General features: G+C 40.9%; 1 protein-coding gene across 1 annotated transcript; it reads right to left on the bottom strand.

The window, feature by feature from the left end:
- Window positions 1-734: 734 nt before the first annotated feature.
- Window positions 735-22160, bottom strand: SMARCE1 (SWI/SNF related BAF chromatin remodeling complex subunit E1). The gene is made up of 11 exons (XM_080922627.1): window positions 22097-22160; window positions 20218-20269; window positions 19997-20040; window positions 16733-16837; window positions 12480-12560; window positions 11593-11724; window positions 11182-11353; window positions 5488-5660; window positions 5027-5128; window positions 4177-4390; window positions 735-1943 (listed from the first exon to the last, which is right to left on the bottom strand). The coding sequence occupies exons 2-11, from the start codon at window positions 20222-20224 to the stop codon at window positions 1735-1737; spliced, it is 1239 nt and encodes a 412-aa protein (XP_080778753.1). The 5' UTR covers window positions 20225-20269; window positions 22097-22160; the 3' UTR covers window positions 735-1734.
- Window positions 22161-22979: the final 819 nt, after the last annotated feature.

Here is a 22979-nt window from a genome sequence, read left to right on the forward strand (position 1 = left end):
TGTGTCTACATGTACTCCTTTAACTGAAAAGGTCATTTCAAGCCTTCCTCATGAGGTTGGTCCCATCTCAAACAGCTCCCTTTTGGGCCAGGGACAGAGGCATTCCTCTAGGCAGCCTTGCTCTAGGCCTCCTTTCTCAGCACTGTAGAGGCAGGGGTTGCTTCTGCACTCTTGAAACTGATGTCCCCAAGAACCTGAGCCCTTGAAAGTTTTCTGCTCTTATTTGGAAGCTTTTTTTGCCCCATCTCATGTTCCAGAGAATTCTATCTGTGGCTATTCAATTTGTCTGGGATGAGACATTTTGAAATCTTAGCACTACATGCTCAAAACCCCAAACAGACCCACAGATAGGAAAGTTCTTTGCCAGCATAGTCAAGGCTATACAGAGAAATCCTTAGGGAAACAAAACAACAAAAAATTGTTTGACTCTCAAGGAATTGTAGAATCATGGATAAACTGGCCCATGATGACACCACACATCAGGCTTCCACAACAAACGGGTCATTGCTGTATACAGACCTACAGATAATAAGTGGGGAGCTCAGGCTCTACTCACTTATTAGTCACACCACTCCAACACTGACTTCTTCAGTCCTATCAATACTGAAAGTCCATGAGTGACAGACATTTCACGACTGTGGGTCATTTGATGATGTCCCTGTATTATAGGGACCAAATTATGTCTGTTTTATCTTCTACAGGACAATAAAAACATTGAGACCTTTGTCTTAATTTCTTTATTATGCTTGGACCTTTAAGAAACATATACCACCATATATGCCACTATTCAGTAAAAATCTATCCTAGATTTTAGGAAGCAAACTCTACAAACGATCTTGTTTCTGGTTTCTAGGACCACTAAAGGGCTTATCAAAAAGGTAGGTTCAGTTCTGATCTATGGGATCTCAAGCCTTGAGGTTTTCATCACTGTGAAATATGCTCGAGTGGATGAATGTAATTCCTGTTTTCCTTTTGGAATGGGCCAATCGCTCTGAGGTCTGTAGTCCATTATAATATTCCATTCCTTAAGCTCTGTCGTCTATCATGTCTTTGGAAAACCAATCTGGTAAAAAATGTTTCTTTTCCCCTGTACAATAAGGATGGATTTCCCAGAACACATCCCATATTAACTGCACTGAAAAGCTCTACAATGTGCAGGTGCAGTGCTCACCAAATGAGAAATCCACAGCAGTAACTACTCCCCCTGCCCCCACTGGAGACATCTCTGCACCGTCTGACGTTGTCTCGATAGTTTCAGGCTACACCGTACCCTGTAAGAGAACTCCTGGTATCTGATATCAGGATTAAGGAGGAAATAAGGAGAGCAAGTGAACAGACACCTCATGCTGTCAGGAGAGTTCTCTGTACAAGCACACAAGGCTGGGGACTCGGAAAGCTGTTGTTAGGCTGGGGGGTGGGGGTTTAAAGCTATGGCTTTGGTGAGCACCCGAGTGAGCTGAAGGAAGGCATTTGTAAGAGCAGATCCTGCAGCATCCAAGGTAGTTCTCAAAGAGATGGTATCTTCTTGATTAATCTTAGTTCTGAGGTTTCAGAAGTTGAGAGCTAAGAAAGGTGAGCAGATGACATTAGGCTACGATATCAAAGACCTTCATAGTATAAATGGAAAAGGAATTAACACACACAGCACCTAACACCATTAAAACAAACAAACAAACAAAAAACCACTTTTTTTTTCATTTAAAAAAGTTTTAGGTCACATAAAACAAGGCAATATTACTCCTTTTTCTCGTCCTCTGGCACTGGGTCTGTGGGTGGCTCCTCCACTGTGGCGCTGTTGCTCTCTGAGCCGGTGTTACTGTCACTTGTCCCTTCCACCTCCATGCTGTCACCCCCCTCCTGCCCGCTCTCCTTGTCCTCAGGAGTAGACGTGCCTTCTTCACCATTCTGCTGGCTCTCTGCCGTGTCTTCAAGGTGTGTTTCCTCTGTAACCACACATTTGCCACCGTCAGTTCCAAGAAAAACATTCACTCTAACTATGCTGAAGGCACAAGGTGATCTGTTCAACATGACAGCCACTAGCCACACATGGATAAACACCTGAAATGAACCAGTATGATTCAGGAATACTTACGAATATTTGAAAACTCAGGGCACAAAAATCTATATTTTAACCTACAGTATTATGAAATTTACATACATACCAAACACCGTTGTGGTGAGAATTGAGCTTGTGAAATTAGGAAGTATACAAAGAGGCTGGAGAGGTGGCTCCATGGGTAAGAGCACTGGGCACTCTTCCATAGGACCAGAGTTCAGTTCCCAGCACTCACATGGCAGCTCACAACTATCTGTAACTTCTGTTCCAGGGACACCCTCACACAGACACACATGTATCAAATCACCAATGTACATAAAACAAACAAAAATTAAAATATATAAATACACACTGGATTTCAAAGAGTTGCAAAGATGGAAGTGACCAGGTAGTGTAGTCTGGCAGGCCAATGAGCCCTAGGAACCTGCCCATTTCTGTCTCCCAGCACTGGACCATGGGCATGTATTACCATGCCTGCTTTCTACATGTGAGCTCAGGTCCTATCTACTAAGCTTCCTGTCTGGCCTAGATTGTTAATTTTAAAAATGTTGACAGCATTTAAATTTTTTTTTGGAGACTTGGTTAAAATGTAACATTAAAAGGAAGCCAGAGCTTCAGCTGCTCAGAGGCTGGGGCTAAGTTTGCTTAGGAGTCTGAAGTCAGCCTCGATAACACAGCATAGCAAGGTCCCCCCTGAAATACACAAAACGAAGGCACAGAAAGATGCCGAGACGCTCTGTTTAAAGTTGTGATGGGCCACTTCCTTTAGGAAGCTAAACACAAGGATCTGACATCTCCAATTTTTTCCCTTCAGTTCCCCCTCCTCTTTCTTTTCCTTAAGCTAGAAGACAGACATCTGAGTAAACATCCTACACATCCAGACGCTGTCAGAGTGAGACAAACCTTATTTGGGACAAAACAGACTCAAGACTGAAGACATGGTCGGGTTGCAAAATGAGCAAAGAACCACACTCTGATTTGCAAGCATCTGCTGTAACCACAAAAATGTGCTTCAGCCCCAAATTTATGGTAAAAAAAAAAAAAAAAAACCAAAACAAAACCAAGAACCAAAACCGGGTTCATAAAACCAGAAAGAGGCCCAGACAATGAAGATTAAAACCAGACTGTCTGAAAAGAACCCCCTGAGTTAAGACACTGATGTCTCAGTAAACATGGTCAGGAGTTACTGCTGGAGTACGAAGTCTGCCCATGTCCCTCTTACCAGCAACCGCTAGCGTCCTCTAACTACCTTTGGCTTACTCCTGTTTATCCATTAGGCAGGGTCAATAGTGCCAAAAGGTGATCTCAAAAACTCCAAGATAACCAAGTTCATCAGTACTTGATGTCAATTTTACCTTTCTTTTCTTATATCCAAGCCACGAAGAATGCCTTCATTCAGGTACCCAAACCATCAAAAAGCATTGTTCTAGGCTGAGGTCGGTCAGCTGCCAACATGTAAGGCTTAGACAGTCATCACTTTAGGCTTTGTTGGCCAGGAAGTCTGTTTCAAGTCTCAAACTACAGATACACACACAGAGGTATAGATATGTATTATGCATACATGTACACGTGTACATATATATACATGTATATGTGCAAATATACATGTACATATTCATGTACACATACACAAGCACTCACACACACAGCTGCCATATACAGTGTGTCAACAAACAAGTCTGGCCATCTTCCAGTCAAACTGTAATTACAGAATTATGGAAGTAAGACTTGGCATATTGCTTTTACTTTGCCCAATGCCATCTTAGGACAAAGTCAACAAATCTTGGGACCAATAACACTTAAATAAATAGTAGCTGAGGTTAAAATGTTACTGCCTGTTAATCCTATGTCAAACCCAGCAGCAGAATACACTCATAGAGGCAGGTAGTTGTTCAAATGAGATGAGATGTCAGTGTCCGGAATGGGCAAACAGACAGGGCCCTGCACATCTGTCTGGAGGCCACACCGACCACCAAGAGCTCTGACAGCAAGACTGACACCAGCATGCTGCACTATGGAGCCAGCAACAGTAGCAGTGTGTCTACTATGGACAGAGACAGGGAAGGACTCAAGAGTGCAGTCTCAGGGTCCTCACATGTTCTGGGTGTAGAGGTGGTTACCTGTCTCCATCGGGATGTTCTCCTCATCCTTCTTCTCCTCAGCTTTGTTTGAGACTTGCTGCTCTTCCTCAGGGGCGATGCTGCCCTGACTGCGCTCAGCTTGCTCTGCCGCCTCCTTCTCCCTCTCCTCCTGCCTTCTGCGGGCCTGTTCCTCCGCCTGTGCGATCTCAGCGGCAATCTTCTCCATGTCTACTTCCACCTTCAGACCACACAGCTAGTTGTGAAGAACAGATCAGTGAGTTCTCAGCAATGTTTTCTTCTCAGAACCTTGGAATCAAGTAAGTTGTTTCCAGGCTTGTGTAATATTTATATGAGGGAGAAAAAGAAAGCAGTGCTTTGTCCTGAAGCTACGGGACAAAGAAAGCTCTAGTAGCAATCACACACACAGAGGCAGGGGCTGCTAACACATGACTTACTATTTACCTATCCATTTAATTTATGGCTTATTTTGCTTTCTTGAGCTAGGGTCTCTATGCAGCCTTCAAACTCACTATGTAGACCAGGCTGGCCTTGAGCTTGAATCCTACTTCCTCTGCTTGGGATTAAAGGTCTATGCCATCATGCCCAGCTGAGATTTTATTTTATACAAAATGCAACTGAACTACATCTAATGAAGACATCTATGAACAAATTACAATAAAATGAAAATAATTTAAAACCACAAAGAATTTTTAAAAGCACTGGAGGGTTCTATCCCCTGTGGGCCTAGTCTTTATATGTGTGCTGGTTTATTAAAGGTAGTACAGTTTGTGCTATGGTGTTAGCACTGCTTGACAATACCAATACTTAATAGAAATACTGAAAAACAAACTGGCACATGATAAAAGGAATCAGTGAATGGATCGGGTACCCTCTTAAGTTCATTGTTAAAGGAGTCTGTGCTTTCCAGGAACTTCCTCTTCTTTTCCTGGTGTCGTTCCTCTATCTGAAGAAGCTCAGCTTCTAGTTTCCGCTGTGGGTGTCAGACCAGATAAGTACAGTTAAAAGTTTTCTCTATGGCTCTTAACCACTGAACCATCTCTCCACTAATTTTGCATTTAAAAAAAATTAAATCTAGCTATGTTTTTAAAAATGTAACATAGAGGAATGGCTGTGATTAATAAGATGTTAATGAATAAATTTTGGGGAAAAACATTTTATAGTAATGCATCAAAAGGGCCCTTAAATTCTTCAGTTTGCATCCATCTCTTAACAGATATATTTGCCACCCAGGGTTCCATTACAGCCTCTTTCTCAGACCATGCCCAGGCGGCACTACTTCACAGGGGCACTTGTGACTGTAGCGGTCACATCAGTGGTTTCTGAACTCACCTGATGAACCATTAAAGACTGGACCTGTCGCTTGAGGACCTGCATTCTAGCTGTTGTGACAACCGACCGCACATCAGGTACCACACTCTCACTGAGGATCTCACTGATGAGGCGGTGGTTTCTCTGGAAACGGGCAGTGGCTGTATGTTTCATTGAAAAGCCATCATCATAATCTGGAATGAAGGAAATGTCCTGGAAATTAGGTGACCAGTTACCACAACTATGTTAACAAGTAGTCACTTAATAAGCGTGGTCCTCAGTGCCCTAGCAAGTGGGCTTGTCTAACATCAGGGGCATCTGGGCAGGCTACAGTAAGATCCACACAGAGACGGAAGATACAACCTACCCAAGTGTTGTTCTCATAAAGTTACTAAGGCGGTGATTCTCAACCTGTGGGTCTCAACCCCTTTAAGGAATTAAACAACCCTTTCACAGGGGGTGCAGGTTGCATATTGGATATCCAGAGTATTTATATTACAATTCATAACAGCAGAAAAATTAGTTATAAAGTAGGTACAAAAGTAGTTTTATGTTTGTGGGGCACCACACCATGAGGAACTGTATTAAAGGTTTGCAGCATTAGGTAGGTTGAGAAAATGTGTATTAAGGGATGATGTGTGCCTGATATTTGGTTAAAATACAAATAACGTATGCTCACATCTTTTTTAGACCTGGAATCCATGTAAAACTTGCATGTAATAGAACTTGAAATTCTGCCAAATGTCCTGGTAATTATCAAAGGCACTCAATATATGTTACACTGTAACTAGGAAGTATTTTTATCACAGTTGTTAAAATTAAGGAAAATATCCATTTGTAAAATTAACTTATTACCATCTTCTCTAGTAATATTTACTGTTTTCCAGGTTGTTTTTATGCTTTATCACATTAAAAAATGGTAAAGACCCAAACTAATCTTACAGAGAAAACACAATGTGATGTCAGGGCTGGGAGATAGTGTTTGCCAGGCAAGCATGAGGATAGGATCTAAATTTGGATCCTAGCCACAAGTATCCAGTAAAAGATGGGCATGGCAGATTCCAGAGACTCAGTGGTCACTTAGCTAAAACAGCAAGCTCTAGGTTCAGAGAGAGAAAGAGACAGACAGAGACAGAGAGATTCTGTCTAAAAATAGTGCAGAGAAGCAATTCAGGAAGTCATCTGAATGTCACCTCTACATTCCCCATGGACCTGGACAGGGAAGTATGAGTGCATACACCAGACCCAACCTTATCACAAAAAGAGATGAGGAACACACCCCTCCCCCATCATAGATACTTGATTCTAAACTTATTTTTAATTTTGCCAGTTTATACATGTACATGGATGTTATTAATGTGCAAAGATGCCATCCAAACTTAGGTACATACAGCACACATTTGGCTTATATGTTTTTATGTATGAAGGTTGTTATTTTTGGGTATGATACATGCATGTGGTCTTCGGGTGTACACACGTGTACACACATGTGGAGGTCAGAAAAGAATAACAAATGTCTTCTTATCTTTTTGCTTTATCCCTTTAAAGGCAATACCCCTCACTGAAGTAGAAGCTTACCATTTTGACTAGGTTAGCTGCCCATGGAAGTGGGGTGCCAGAATCAGCCTGTTTCAGCTCCCAGTGCTGGTGTTATGGGTATGTGCCAAGCCAAGCAATTTACATGGGCACTGGAGATCTGAACTTAAGTCCTTGTGTTCACAGGGAAAGAGCTCTGGAGTATGTGATATTTTTGATACAAAATTTCACTATGTAGCCCATTCTGGCTTGGAACTCAAGCACCCTTTCTGCCTTAGTTTCTCAAGAGTCATTTTAAAAGGTCTCACTATCTTGTGTGAATCAAGGTCGGTTTTGTGCTGGGATGACAAGTACGTACCACCACACCCAACATGGATGCTTATTTCTAGTAACCCCCGAGTGTTTCCTTTATCTTGTTACCTCCATATGCACAGCAGCAACCTGTATTAGTATTCGCTTAACAGCTTTCTTTGTATTAACTCATTAGACAAAACAAGTTTTTCTTCCAATATAGATCAAAACAAAGTTTGTCTCTGAACCACCTAATCCTCTTTTTAAAAAATGATTTGTTTCATGTATGAGTGCTCTATCTGCATGTACACCTACATGCCAGAAGAGGGCATCAGATCAGTTGTGAGCCACCATGTGGTTGCTGAGAATTGAACTCAGGACCTCTGGAAGAGCAGCTGGTGTATCAGACAGGTGCAGGGACCATGCTATAGGACAGAAATCCTTCTACAGAGGCCTGCATGCTACACATGATGGTCTCTGAAGAATCATTAACAAAGCCCCCGACTATCTTGTGTGAATCAAGGTCAGTCTTGTGGAACTTCTGACAGTCCTCTAAAAAGCCAGTGGATGCTGCCCTCATGGACGTGGCTTGTTTCTTGGTTTTCTGTACATTTTTATCTCTCAAGTCCTCCTAGTGGTGTACAACCCCATGTGTATGTGGAACAACCCTTTTACAGGGGTTACATAGCAGATGTCCTGCATATCAGATGTTTACATTACAATTCATAGCAGTAGCAAAGTTAGAGTTATGAGGTAGCAATTAAAAGAGTTGTATGGTCGGGAGTCACCACAACATGAGGAACTGTGTTGAAGGGTTGCAGTGTTAGAAAGGCTGAAAATTACTGTCTTAGAGGGTCATATTCTATTAGTATAGCTTCTTAATTATTACATTCCATGCTACTACTTATGTAAGAGCTACTTAGTTCCTGCTGTTATATTTTGATTAGGAGAATTTTAATTTTCTACATATGGCTTCTATGTTCTAACCTCCGTGTTTACTGTCTAGATCTTCATTCTTCCAGTCATTTGCAGCCTTGGTCTTTTACTGTTTTAGTCATGTTTTTCTTAGACCAGTCATTTTATCCGGGCTGCATAGTAACAGTGCTAATTCTGCTTAACACTCAATTTCTGTTTCTAGTACAGTTTTTATTATTCTATTGCATTTTTTGAAACTTTTGCCAGTAACTCCAATGAATCCCTTTGAAGCTCATTTTTTAAAAAAGATTTATTTATTCATTTTATGCATGAGTACACTGTCACTGCCATCAGACACACCAGAAGGCTTCAGATCCCACTAAAATGGTTGAGAGCCACTATGTGGTTGCTGGGAATTGAACTCAGAACCTCTGGAAACAGCCACTGCCCTTAATCGCTGAGTCACCTCTCCAGCCCTGAAGCTCATTTATTACCTCCCTACTCAGGTGTTTATTGATGTCTTCTGGTGTCATTACTCCTCCACTATCTCTAAAATTCTTCAGAACTTCCTCTGGTATTTTCCAAGTGGGATCTTAACATCCTTCTGTGTTTGTGGCTTGAAGTTACTTCTTCCAATTCTGTCCATGATCCAGCAGGACACAGAGCAAGGTAAACATTTACACAGCTGGGTATGTGGATGAGCACGCTCCTAGATGGAGGTGGCTATTTTGGGACCTCTTGCAGCTTCAGACTACTTGGCTGCTGAGGGCCATATGCACATAAGAGTCCTAATTCAAAGGTCTGGCCATCTGTGTAACGAGCACTCATGAGTGAGCTGATGAGTGGTACCCTGAAATTCATACTGGATTTTGAAATAATAAGGTTTTTATAATGCACACACTCATTAACTTTGCTCCTAAGAGCCTTTAATTCAGCAAATGTAGGTAATTGATACACCGGATAAGCTGATCAAGACCATGTACAGCTCTTCTAGAGGACCAGAGTGCAGTTCCCAGCACCCTTATTAGGCAGTTCACAACTCCCCGTAACTCTAGTTCCATAGGATGACACCCTCTCGTCGCATCTGCAGGCACTACACTCACAGGTACAAATCTTGCTGCACACATTAAAAAAAAAAGACTGGATGTAACTGAAAGGTATTTAACTTTTTAGAAAATAACCTGGGTGTGGTGGCACACACCTTTAATCCCCATATTTGAAGCAGAGGTGGCAGGAAGATCTGTGAGTTTAAGGCCAGCTTGAACTGCATAGGGAGCTCTAGGACAGCCAAGGCTATGTAGATACCATATCTAAAAACAAAAACAAAAACAAAACAAAAGCAAAAAAACAGAGCCAAATACTAACAAACAAAAAGGAAAGAAAACCCACCAAAAATACAGTAAATCATATATTTCATCAGGTTAGAGTGTGCTATGGTTTGTACATGTTTGCCCCAGGGAGTGGCACTATTAGAAGGTGTGGCCTTGCTGAAGTAGGTGTGTCACTGTGTGTGGGCTTAAAGACCCTCATCCTAGGTGCCTGGAAGCTGCAGGCAACCTGCAGATAAAGATGTAGAACTCGCAGCTACACCTACACCATGTCTGCCTGAATGCTGCCATATTCTCGTTTTGATGATAATGGACTGAATGTCTGAATCTGTAAGCCAGCCCCAATTTAAGAGTTGCCCTGGGGCTGGAGAGATAGCTCAGTGGTTAAGAGCACTGACTGCTCTTCCAGAAGTCTTGAGTTCAAATCCCAGCAGCCACATGGTGGCTCACAACCATCTTTAATGAAATCTGATGCCCCCTTCTGGTGTGTTGGAAGACAGCTACAGTGCACTCATAATAAATAAATAAATAAATAAATAAATAAATAAATAAATAAATAAATAAATAAATAATTCTTAAAAAAGAAAAGTTGCCCTGGTCATGGTATCTCTTGACAACACTGAAACTGTAACTAAGACAGAAGTTGGTACTGGGAACGGGGTATTGCTGTGATAAGCCTGACCATGTTTTTATTTGGAAGAATGTTGATTTTGGGACTTTGAAGGTAAAAAGACTTATATTAACTGCACTGACAAAGGAAGTCTCAAGAAAGCCCAGTAGAGATTTTGTTCTCTGGTTAAGTCTTATGAAGAGCATTTTGAACAAGCATAGAAAGGTTAGAAAGGAAAAATATAAAATATATGTTTCAAGTATTAAAGGGTACCAGGAAGTGAAATGGAGCTGAATCCTATATTCTAGGAGAAACAGAACAAAGAATTTGGTGTTAACCTCCCATTCAGCTAAATTTAGTCTCAGGCATGGTGGCACACACCTTTAATCCCAGAAGACAAAGCCAAACAGATCTCTGAGTTCAAAGCTAGCCTGTGACAAAGCAGGTTCTAGGTGAAGAAAGGCTTAAATCCAGGCATGGTGGTATAGACCTCTAATCCCACCAAACATTACAGGAGACAGAGCCATGCAGATCTCTGCCTTCAAGCTCAATCTAGAGAGCAAGCCAGTAAGCAGCACTCCTCCATGGCCTCTGCCTCCAAGCTCCTACCCTGTGAGTTCTTGTCCTGATGAACAGCAATGTGAAAGTGTAAAAATACACTCTGCTTCATGGTATTTTGTGCAAGAATAGAAACCATGACTAAGACAAGGCATGTCAGCAAAAACTTATCCCAGAATTTGGAAGCTGAGACAGGTAAATTTGGGCAACACAGTGAGACCCTGCCTTGAAAATTCAAATAAATCCTTTATTCTAATTATAAAGACTTTGAAAAGTAACAAATATAGCTTTTTTTCCCCTTGATAATTTGCCATCCTGTAAAGAGTGTATTTCCCCATGGGAAAGACACATACACAAAATCTTATTATTGAAAAGACTTAAAATTACGCTTTTCTATTTAAAAGAATAAAAGCCTTGAACTAAGATTTCTTTTCTAATTCAGAGAGCACACACACAAAGCCCCACTTTCCACCTTACCATCTGGATCCTCAGCAGGCTGAATGCTCATGTAAGGCTCTCCTTTCTCCATGCGAGACTGTCTCTGTCGACTTTCCTCCTCTAATGCAGCTTCCGCACGACTTTTTGCATTAATGTAGGCAAGGTAGGCAGGGGAATTGTGATAGGCCTTCATAGACTCGTTGTACTCGATCTGCAATGCAAAGGGGTTGGCTTATAGTGGACATTCCACTCCACAGGCCACCTGGGTGCCTGCAGTGTCACTTGACTGTCAGAGGACAAAGGTAAAACGGTGCTGGGACAGCCACCTCTCTTTCTAAAACAGATGTGCCACCCAGGTGAGTGAAGCTTGGTGGACAAAACTTCAGTGCTGCCTCAGCTGTCTGGTCACTCTGTTTCTTTTACAGATAACAAGCCAGGGCAGTCTCCTACCTTTTCTGCTTCGTATTCGTTTAGATACTCTTGCTTCTCTTCATCAGTGAGATCTCGCCACATGCCACCAATGATCTTGCCAATCTCCCACAGCTTCAGGTCAGGGTTGGAAGCCTTTACTTGGTCCCAGACCTTAAAAAGTCAACAGTTGAAAATTCAGTATTAGTGCCTAACATAGTCACTTAAAAATACTCTAATATGAGAACGTTTCAATACAAACAAAAGCAAAGAAGACACTATCAAACTTGTATATAGCAATCAGCCTGCTTCAAAACTGTCAACAGCTGGCTTACCTCATTTTGTCTTTACCTCACAGGATCTCACTCACCACTGTCATTTCCTCATAAATACTTCAAACTGATTAAGCTAAGGACATCTGTTCACACTGTATTGAATTAACTGAACAATTAACTCTGTCTCTAATTGTTCAAGTGAATTTATAGTTAATTTGTATCATACTATCAAACACATATGTAATAATTATGACCAATATTTTTACTATACTTATTAATTCATTTTGTACTCTTGGAATTGAATCTAAGGGGTCTTACAAGTGTTTTACCACTGAACTGCCTTCCAGATTTATTATTTTTAATAAAAATAAGACATTAATATATATAGTCTTACACTCTCCTTTCTACTTAACATTCTTCTCATGCCTTTCAATATTCTCAGAAAGATATCACTTTCATGGCTGTAGACTAATCTGTTTACAAAAATCTTAGTTTATTTAACCATGCTCCTGAGTTCTGGAATTCTGAAATGAGAATGAGCTACTTAAAAAAATTACAAGTTATTACATTTTCCCCTCAAATATGTATAAGGAAGACTTCAAGCCAGCCTGAAATTGCATGTAAGGCCAGTAGGAGAAGCTCTCTGGCACCCACCTTTCTGCTGTACCTCATGTAGGGCATCAGCGGCTTATCTGGTGGCTTTGGAGGCTTTGGAATTGTAATGCCAGAGGATGCCTGTAAAAGAGTGAAATGCATTCATTACTCAGCTCTAAGGACTTCACTGCCACCTGTAAAGAAAGTCCCTTAAAAATTCTAATGCGCCTTTCTTCTACTCGTCCATGGATACAAGATTCTTATATTTCCTCCAAAGAAAATAGATATCACTGCAAATTCAGAAATGTTTATATCAGAAGAAAATAACTTTAAACACATGATATTTAATGTTTTACTTATTAGTTTATTGCCACTGTTTTGACAAGCTGGCTGCAAGAATAAAATATTATATAATCATCCATCCATATACTGAAAATAGAGCTATATGCCAAACACCTCACATTTAGGACATTACCTGGTATCCTTTTATTTTGCTTAGTACCATTACACATACAGTTAATCCTGGTTTTTCTGTAGACTCTGAGCCCTTAGCACTTACCATACACACACTGCCTACAGGGGCTCTTGGTATCATGTCAGGAATGTACCCTCATACAAATAACACAGACTATCTCCCAGGTTTTAAAAAAAAAAAAATCACCAATAAGAAACAGATAACTAAAAATCTAGCAAATTAAAAAAAAAAAGAAAGAAAGAAAAAATTCCTTTAGAAATAGAGATTTACTTCTGTTAAATTTTTAGTCTCATGGTTTTGTTTAATATTTTTGCAGTCTTGGGACCTATTTTCTTACAGGACCAGGTTGTGTGAACTCAAGTCATACTTTTCTTGTCTTCAATGCTATGGCCACAGAAATAAAGAACTGACTTAAGCACTTAGCACTGGGGCTCTGGGCCTTGCTATGCTACTTCTGAGGCCCAGTCCTCAACACTGCTTCTGTGGAAAAACAACAAGGACAAGGAAAGGCAGGCCATATGGAAAAAGAAAACTACAAGGGACTAACATTTTTTCAGAAAGGTAGTGAGGAATTTGTTGGTGAGAGAAAAAGTACAAAAGGAAGCACCTGGACTGTTACGTACTAGGTCCTGTCTGTGTGAGGAAACACAGGCAAAGAGACAGCAGGTGACTGCAGCAGAGGCCTCCATTTAAAGCTGCTACTCCAATGGCAACTGGTTTTGAACGTTTCATCTCCTCGTTTTATCAGTGCTTTGATGGAGGAGCCTATCTCACTTAGCTCTGACATCACTAGGGGAGGACTGCTTTGTTCTGATCAGCAAAACACACACTGGCAGAGCCTTGCTGCTCTGACTCACAGTTGGATCTGGTCTTACCCAGCAGTGGGCAATGGAATAGATGAAACCTGGAGGCAGAAACTGCCACAGTGGTTAGAGCAGCCACCAGGGAAGCAGGCACCAGGTTCGCAGAAAATTTCCAAAGAAATCAGTCATTGGTAACTTTACACCACGAAATGCCTGCTTCTCAACACAGGAAATGCTTAGAAAATATTTTCAATCCAGACTCCATACAAACTTTTGGAACACAAAATGGGTTAAAAAAAAAAAGTTGTGTCAATATTTGAAGGTGTCAAAACATTGTTAACAGTTAAAAATTCTAATGTGTACTTTTTAAGTCTTAAGCATAAATTAAAACATTTAAAAAACAAAGTTTAGTAATATTTCCTCATATGTTCCAAAGAACATTAATAGATTTGCTAATTCACCCCCTTTCCCAATGTACCCAAATACTGAATTCATATTACACTATCATTTACAAATAAAAAAACAAAACAACACAAAACAATGCCCCCCCCCCATTCCCTAAGAATAAATTCCAGTTGGTTTGAGGATCTTTATCACTACACAGGAGCAGTTTGCTTAACATCTCAGACATCTAACTGCCTCAAACATTTCTCCGAGCACCTTGTTAAATCCTTTCTTGTTAAGGCTCAACTAGCTTCTGTTGTGTGTGCTGTGCTACTGAGTTTGAAAAACTGCATTGGCTCATTCACTAAGTGGCCCAGGAACAAGATTTTACAGAGTTCAACTTTACTTTGTTGATAAGGATCTTTTCCTAGTTGCTATCAGGAGACCCACCCGAAGTACCACTTCTCCAGCCATTGGATTTCTGTCTTCCCATTTCTATGAATTGGAAGTGGGGAAGCAAATACTTATGCTTGTTAAAACTGTTCTTATCTAAGAATTAGATCCTAGGCGATCTGTGGATAAAGACCACGATCTTATTGGTTCATCTTGAATAGCACAAAAGGGATTTTTGTTGTTGTTTCTTTCTCAATTCTTAGCTGTTTCTCTGGTAAGGTCTTATTTAATAATTTTCTACTAGCAAGAAATAGTTGCTTTTAACATTCTGTCTCAATCTGTTTACAAACCTGTGTGTCAGAGAACATGAAACATCACCTGAACAGAATGATCAGGTGTGGGCTACACTCAAAGCCTCTTAAATCCTCCAAAGGTCTCAATCTTGTACCTACAATCTTGTGCTTTATTTTCTGAAAACTACCCATGTGGAATGCTCTTGCTTAGGGTTGCACAGAATTATTCTGCCAAATCATGGTGGCTATTTATAGACAACAACTTATTCAAGAGGAACATTACCCACTTGGGATCATTCTCTATAAACAACTTTTATAAGCTAGTAGTCCCAAAACAGTAAGTCAGGATAAAAGAGAATGCAAACCCCTAGGCTTCTAGCAGTTTGCTCAGATGTCAGTCTGGTGATCAGAGGACAAAATACCAAACTTCTCAGCCTAACCTATAGTGAAGGCTTGAGCTCACTCTCAAAATTTTCTGAGTTCTTCTGTTCCCAAGGAAGGAAAGGGTTGAAAACAGATAACCAATCTAGGCCCAGACAAAGAGTGTCTCCTTTTTTTTAGTTTCCACTGTATGATCTAATTTTGTATCAACAGAGAAGTCTCATAGCTACATATAAATTAAGAGCTGGCTGTACATACAAACCCCAAAGTTACTCTAAGATCACACTGACTACTCCTGTTCCACTAGCATGGCCACCAAGAGCTTTAAAACCACATAGAGCCATCTTCTAACTCACTACCCATATCTAAATGTCTGCGTTAACACAAATGATCCAAAACTCACTGTGCCTACTGTGTGAACTATAATGTTCTTTATCATCTGATCACCTTGCCTCTCATCCCACTTGGGAAACAACACATTTAGACCAGGGAAAAACATGTACTGCTGCACACAGAAACTGTGTGCATTGCACAATGCACACATAAACACATTTTGTCAGAACCCTTTTTAGATACTGTGAAATACGTATGGCACATAGAACTTGATATGCTTATGAGGTACAAATTATGCAGAAACAATGAAAAAAATTAGACAAACAAAACCTATCCAGCTAAGCAATATGCTTACCAGGACAGACACACAGTTTGATAGTGACGAGTTTTCAGCTCTAGCTTTACTACAGGGTGAGAGGGCTTTTTTATTTATACAGAAAATGAAAACCAGATACTAAAAAGTTAGTTTACAGCCATCTGTTTTGTATATATTCTCACCAATACCACATTCTAATGGAGGTATTTGACTTTTGGATTTATTACCTTAATTTCCTTTGCGTTTAAGATAATTTAAAATAAAAGTTTTGAAGTATATCATCCAACCTTGATTATCTTAGTTGAGTCACTGAAATGAAACTCCCCAAGCTTTACGAATCATCTGTCTTCGATGGTTGGAAAGCTGTCTTATCTAAGGCCTGGAGTTAAGACTAGTCAAGTGTTATTCCAAAGTTCCCTGAGGTGACAGTAAAATCTTTTTCTGTATTAAACTGAAAAGAAATGAGTCTCAGATATGCCAATTACTAAATCCAAAAGACAAACAACTAAGTGTAGAAGGTTGACAGGCAGGTCTGCCAAAAGCTTTCTAGTCCAGACAAAGCCATGCCTTCAAAGTCCTAGAGTTCCTTATGAGACTATATCCTTGAGAATAACGCCAATTACCTTCAACAAAGAAAGATACTCTTCAAGTCATAAAGTATTTTAACCAAAAGAATTCTACATTTGTTTACATATATAATATGAGCATTAAGTGTTCAAGGCTTTATCTCTACTGATCACCGAGTAGAATGGGATTTCTTTTCTTCCAGGTACATATCCAGACTGCGCTTTCTTTTTCAGTGTAAGACTGTACAAAATAGTTGAAAAGTCAGGTTAAATTTTTGAAATGGCTGCACTTCAAAAGAACCTAGCTCTGGAGGCATTTCTGGTCAATTCCAGTTGTTTGCCGGAGGCTGTAATAGTTGATTCTCCTACCGTGACCCGGCTGTTGGTGCCCGGGTTCCCTCCCAGCCTGTAGTTGTTGTAGGCGAGATGACTGTATGGATTGTATCCCACAAACCCTGGTGTGCTGGGCATTTGCTGATGGAAACAAATGAGACAAAAACACGAATGAGAAATGAGCTCAAACGAGGGAAACACAGAAATGAAAAATGATCTGCATATGGCATGCAAAAGCAACCTGAATTTAAACAAGCAATGATGTGTTGTAATTGGTTTTTTATTGATACTGTTTTTTTTTTTCCACTGAGAAACCAGTCTGCAAGTATGCATGTGCATGCGTGTATGCATGTTTCTTCTCTTTCCTACTTTTCCTTGGTTGGGGTTAGGGATGCTTGAGAGATTGAGTATGTTGTGTTTTGCTCTGAGGAAAGCATCACACTGAAGCTGCAAACATCTACAACTATTTCATGGTCAACAGTATGAGATAATTTAGCAATCTGTAATGCTCGACAGGAAAGCTTCAAGTATGATAAACTTTAAAGTCTGAAAACACTGCATGCAAACAAAACATGACTTATTTGACAGTTATGTGGGTGCCACCAATGCACTCATTTACTAAAAACAAAACGAGAAATGGACCTGCTTTTCCAAGACAGCTTCAAATACTTTTAAATGTGACAAATGAAAAGAGACTCAGATCAGGAAGCCAGGAATTGCCAATAGGATAGAGTATGTCAATGGATGTCACATGCATGATTTCAAAACAAGGACTTGTAAGAAATGCATAGATTTCATACTGGGGTGCTATCTGATCTTTAACCCAGTCATTCTTTCATAGACTTTCTCTTCCATCTCTTCTTTGATCCATCTTCCATAGGTAATCATGAACAGTTTATGCATTTAATTTTAATGGGAACTACTTTTTTTTAGTTGATAGACTTGAACTTTCTTTTTCATCTGATTCCCTGAAGTCTCTCAGTCTTTCCAAATACAACTGCTCACTGCAGCAACAAAATTCTTGATATATATATATATATATATATATATATATATATATATATATATATATATATATATTTTTTTTTTTTTTTTTTTTGGTGAGTTACATGTTGATATAATCACAAACAGGTTCTTGTGTAATTGTGGCCTTGTGGTTAATACAATGACATCCAGTGTTCATAAAATCAAGGCAAAATGCATAAAAAGAATGTGGTAAAGAAGAGACCAAAAGTGTAGTTGATTTAGTGACACTCAGTCATAACAAGTGATAGCAATGCCATTTTTACATGCAATTAGCATAACTCCTCAAGTCTACAAAAGTACACTTGACACACCCCCACTACTTTAGTTGTCACAAAATAATTGCCATTTCCTAAAACATGCCCTTGTATATATCCTTAGTATCCAAAGACATTCAAGCAGGCAGCACATGTGATACTTTTTAGAAGAAAACAAAGTGATCAATTTATAGCCCAGATAGTTAGGAGAGACGCTGATTAAGCATATTTAAGTAGCAAAACACAGATGAAATCATAAAGGCACAAGAGAAGGGCGTGTTCCAAGTGGAGTGGTCCGAGCGGTGGCAGTAGAAGGGGTGAGTGGTGGTAATGGTGGCAAAAGCAATGACATTTAAGAAGAAAAGACTAACTCATCTCAAATCCATTCTGCAGGATGTCATAATGCCTAGTTTCTGAATTTTGTGTATAAATGTGAAATTATGATGGGGGTTTAAAAACAGATCCCTTCCTCTGTATAAAAACTTAGAAGGGGATCTTGGTTTTTAAAATATTTTTATTTAAAAAATAATAGCAAGCTTGTTTACTATACACTACTGGAGGTAGTAGTATTTATATAAAAATGACACCTCCAAACACTGATTAAAAATAATATAAGCAAATAGGGGAACTTTAAAAAAATGAAACTAGTATATTGCAATCACACCATTTCTAAAGTTGAGGGGCCTGCTTATACTATTGAGGTAAGACTTTTAATTGCTCAACTCAACCTGTACACAACCATGAGTATAATGTGATGGAGATGGTGGTAAGAAATGTTTTTTAAGAAAGAAAAATAATGAAGCACAAGACTTTACAGTCTACTGGAAGCAATTTTACAGACTGTATATTACATGAAGTGAACTTAAGAATGTATGATATGCTCTTTAAAAGGAGCATCTAAGAAAAACAAATTGTTGATAAATGTAACTAAAACATTCACCTATGCGTTAGTAAATCAGACTAGTTACCTAGCAGAGAAAACAAAAAAGACACAGGAACTCATTAGTAATAAAAGCAGACTAGCCTGACATTAGTTGGTTGAGGGAATGGGAAAAGCTAGCAGATATTAAAGAATTAGTTTTGGCTGGGCATGTTGATAATCCCAGCATTTGGGAGGTCAAGGTAGAAGGATCACCATTTGGAAGCCAGCCTAGGCTACATAAAGACCCCGTCTCAAAACAAAACAAAATAAATCAAAATAATCCTGATTGAGATTTTGTAGGATATGGTTATGTTAAGTGGTCTTTTGTTGTTTTAAAATGGTAGGAAAGACATTTCAGCCTTTCAACAAGGGCCTGTACAGTTTGCTGTTAAATTGGAATTGTGGATTGGACAATTATTTTACATGCTGTTCAAGCTGGGCAAGAGCTTGCTGGGTAAAAACAGTTCACAACCATTAGACACCTTTAAGCAGATCAGTTGACAAACCAACTAGAACAAAATTTAGGAGCAAGATCTGACCCAGGGGTAATGAAAGCCTTACTTGAGCAGCTGAAAATAAGGTTTATGAGTGTAGTTATCCTTAGAATAAGAAACTTTATTTAATGTGAAATTTTTATATAGATAAGAAAGTTTAATTTAAAAAATCTGTGCTGCTGGGGTTTCAACTTAGGGCCTTGCACATGCCTGGTGAGTGCTGCCACACCCCAGTCCTTACAGTGAGAGAAAAATGTAACCAGTTGAAGGTTAGGTTTAAAAAAAAAATGCCAGGATGAGCACCGATTCACTGTCAACTGAGTGGCCCTTTACCAGGGGAAAGGCAAGAAAGGAGTGTCTCACTGACTTCCTGCTAGGAAAAAAGAGCACAGGAGGTTGGAAGCTCACAGTATGTACTTTTAAATGTTGGGTTTGGTTCAAGGTAGGATGAAAGGAGTTATTTTATTTACTAGGAAGTGCTGATTTTTAGCTGAATTTTCTATCCTGTGGCTGTGATGACTGAGTGACTGTCAGTGGAAGACATCTGGGTTTTTCTATCAAGGCCAGACTTGGCTATCACATTAACAAGAAAATTAAAACTTACTGTTGCAGGAGCTGGGGTGGGAGGTGGGGCATAAGATGGTCTTTCTGTTTGAAAGAAAATAAATAACTTCTTGTAAACAACTGAGATATAATACTATGCAACAAAACTACCAATGGTCCTGCTTTGAAGAAAAAAAAAATGAGAGTATTTTGGAATTCCCATTTGCTAGGGCATTAGTCTCGTATTAACACAGATTGATAAATATAAAAATTGAAACTTACTTGACATTTTGGAAGATTAAGTTCTCAGTTCCTTAAGAATGAATCTGAGACACTAAAATAAAAAAAAAGAAAAAAAAGAAAAAAAAAGAGAATCAAAACTCAGCAAGCATAAGAGAATGTTTTCCTAAAGAATAGGGTAGTTTGGTATTTCTGAACAAAATTACTTCACTATTAATTGCTAGTAATCAAGCCTTTTGCATATTTTTAACTAGTTCTTAGAGCCATTTGATTGATCAGAATTAAATGATGAAAATAAATTACTGGGAAATTTAGAGTTATATTAGAGATGGATTTTTAGGTTTTTGCTTATGATAGAGAGCCACGTCTTGTATGGAAAACATTTTGCTGATGCCATGCAAACGATTACTTAGACTGATTAAAAAAAAAATAATGACAATAGAATGTGATGTATTATCAGGGTGACCCCAACAAGGCCTACCAGACAAATAACCCTGGTCAGAAGCTCTGCCTTATTTAGGGGACGTCTTTTATTGAAACAGAGCAATGTCTTATTCCTAGAGACAGTGTGAAAGATAACTCACTATGATAACAAACTTTACATTCTATTTTGTTGGTTAATAGTTTCATTAAGGAGCTGGAACAATTTCCTGAGGCCACTTAACAGGACACCTGTTGTTCCTTTACAGCCCATTTCAGAAATTATCTCAGGTAACCGTTCGATAAATTATCTGGACAGAATTAACTGCACAGTCTTTGTGTTCCTACATGGCTTACAAAGATCAGTGGCATTTCCCCTCACACGACATGTGAATGTGGCTAGGTTTTGTCTTGCAAGAGAGGGTGGTCTAATTAATTACGGTATTACTCAAATGTAGCTCAGTTCTTCATAAATTTGGTCCTAGTATTACCAGCTCAAAACATGGACATTATCTGAGCTAGCTTCATTACTTAACACATACCACAAATGGTAATGCATAAAGAGATGAAAATTCATTTTTTAGAAAGACGGTGAATACACTTTCTTTTCTCTTCTAGTTTTCATTTTAAGGAAGTGCCTCAAACCATCAAGTTAAAGAGTTTCTGATGTAGGAATAGCTAATTTTCTTTCAACCCATCTCTCCTTTCTTTCCATCAACACCTAGTAGGCCTTGCTGTGGGGAGCCCCGACAGAAACTGTGACAGGGTCCTCGGCATCTTACCCTTCACTGCTAATACTTACAAATAATTGCTCTTCCGGGCTAAGAATATCAACTCTAGTAGTGAGTGGATCTAACCATAGTGCCTGGCACGGAGCTCAGTATCTGTTGAATTAATTACCTTAAGGGTCAGGCTTTTAACAAAGTCTTGCTCACTAGTCACAACGACCCTACTAGATACGTATGGCTTGTCCCCATTTCACAAAGGAAGAAAACAGTCTCGGGGCTATTATATGTCTAAGACCATAGGCCCAGAACTGCCAGAGATGGGTTTAAACCCAACCCACACCGTCTCACGCTTCACCCCAGGCCACCCGGGTAGTCTTTAGGTTGCTACCTGAACACCCCCCCTCAAAGGGAGCCACCTTCCTGGTGGGTGAGGACCCCCGCTAGCCTTGCCCAGAGGGCTCCCCGAGGTCCTTTGAGTTTGTGGCGGGCAGAGGGTGTGCTTTCCTGGAAGCTCCCCCGCAGGGGGTTGTGCACTGGTCCTCGGCCAGCATCGGGAGTCCATCGTAAAGAGACTAGAGGCGCCTCGGAGGAACTGTCCTGTATGGGGCTCCCCCGCCGCCGCTAGGCCTCACGGAGGCCGCACAGGCTCTAGCTCCCGCCTCGCAGCCGAGGCCGAACCCCAGCACCCCGCGGGAACTCCGGGTCCCGCCAAGCCGAAACACCACAGCTCGCCACCCTCCCCGACCGGGTCGGGCCCACTGGGAAACACTCACCCGCGGGCCGAGAAGGCGCCCGCAGCTCCGGCTTCGCTTCCCTTTGTCCCGCGCTCGCCCCGCCCCTCGCGCCGGAGCTTCCGCGCTCGCACTTTCCACACGCTCCGGGAATTTTTTTATTCTGCCGGCCGCGGCGGGCTCTCCTCAGACGAGCAGCCCTTCCAGTGAGGACGCGGCAAGGCTCAGTGCGCCAAAGTTTATTTTTTTCAGGCCCCTCGGTTTCCCCAGAAGTCTTCCAATTTGGATCCTGTCCCAGCCGGGCGCCGATTCGTCACGGCGAGGAGGGCGGAGAAGGTTGGGCCGCGTTGCGGGCCCTGGTTCGCGGCCCGGCGGCAGGAACTGCGCAGAGTGCACGCCGGGGCTTCACCGAGGCGTTGGGCGCCGCTGCGCGAGGCGGCCGCCGGGGGAAGGCTCTCCGGAGCCTCTCCCGAGAGAGGGCGGGACGCAGCTCCCGCACACCCCACACCCTGGCGTTTCCCTTCGCTTTGAGCCTCTGTATTCCGCTGATGGACGTATGGATGGAGGATGGGAGGACCCAGGTCGCCGCGTTTAGGTCCTTGCTGGCGCCCAGCAGGGCTCCCTGCCTCCGCCTAAGCGAAAAGCAACACGGGAGTTTTGTAGTTTTCCAGATGCTTCTAGAGGTTGAGTGATGGCGACGGGTTTCTGAGCCTAGGGTCCTCAGATGTCAGCTCACTCCTTCCAGCTCTCAGACTTGTGACAATTTGCATCCCTTGCCAGGAGGGACAATTCTACTCACCCTCCCTTGTCTTTCAATAGTCAGCTCAGTGTTTCGTTGTGATGCCCTCCTGGAACTTTCCCAGGCCCGTCATGCGGCTGATACCCTCTCTATGGGATTGGCCCATCTGCAATCTTGGAAAGTCTT

This window comes from Micromys minutus (genome assembly GCF_963924665.1).
Source record: "Micromys minutus genome assembly, chromosome: 10".
NCBI classification, from domain to species: Eukaryota; Metazoa; Chordata; class Mammalia; order Rodentia; family Muridae; genus Micromys; species Micromys minutus.

Coding starts and splice junctions, on each gene's coding strand:
- SMARCE1 (XM_080922627.1), bottom strand. Junction 11,354..11,592: donor ACGAATACGAAGCAGAAAAG/GTAGGAGACTGC, acceptor TTTGCATTGCAG/ATCGAGTACAACGAGTCTAT. Junction 5,661..11,181: donor GCCTGCTGAGGATCCAGATG/GTAAGGTGGAAA, acceptor CCTTCATTCCAG/ATTATGATGATGGCTTTTCA.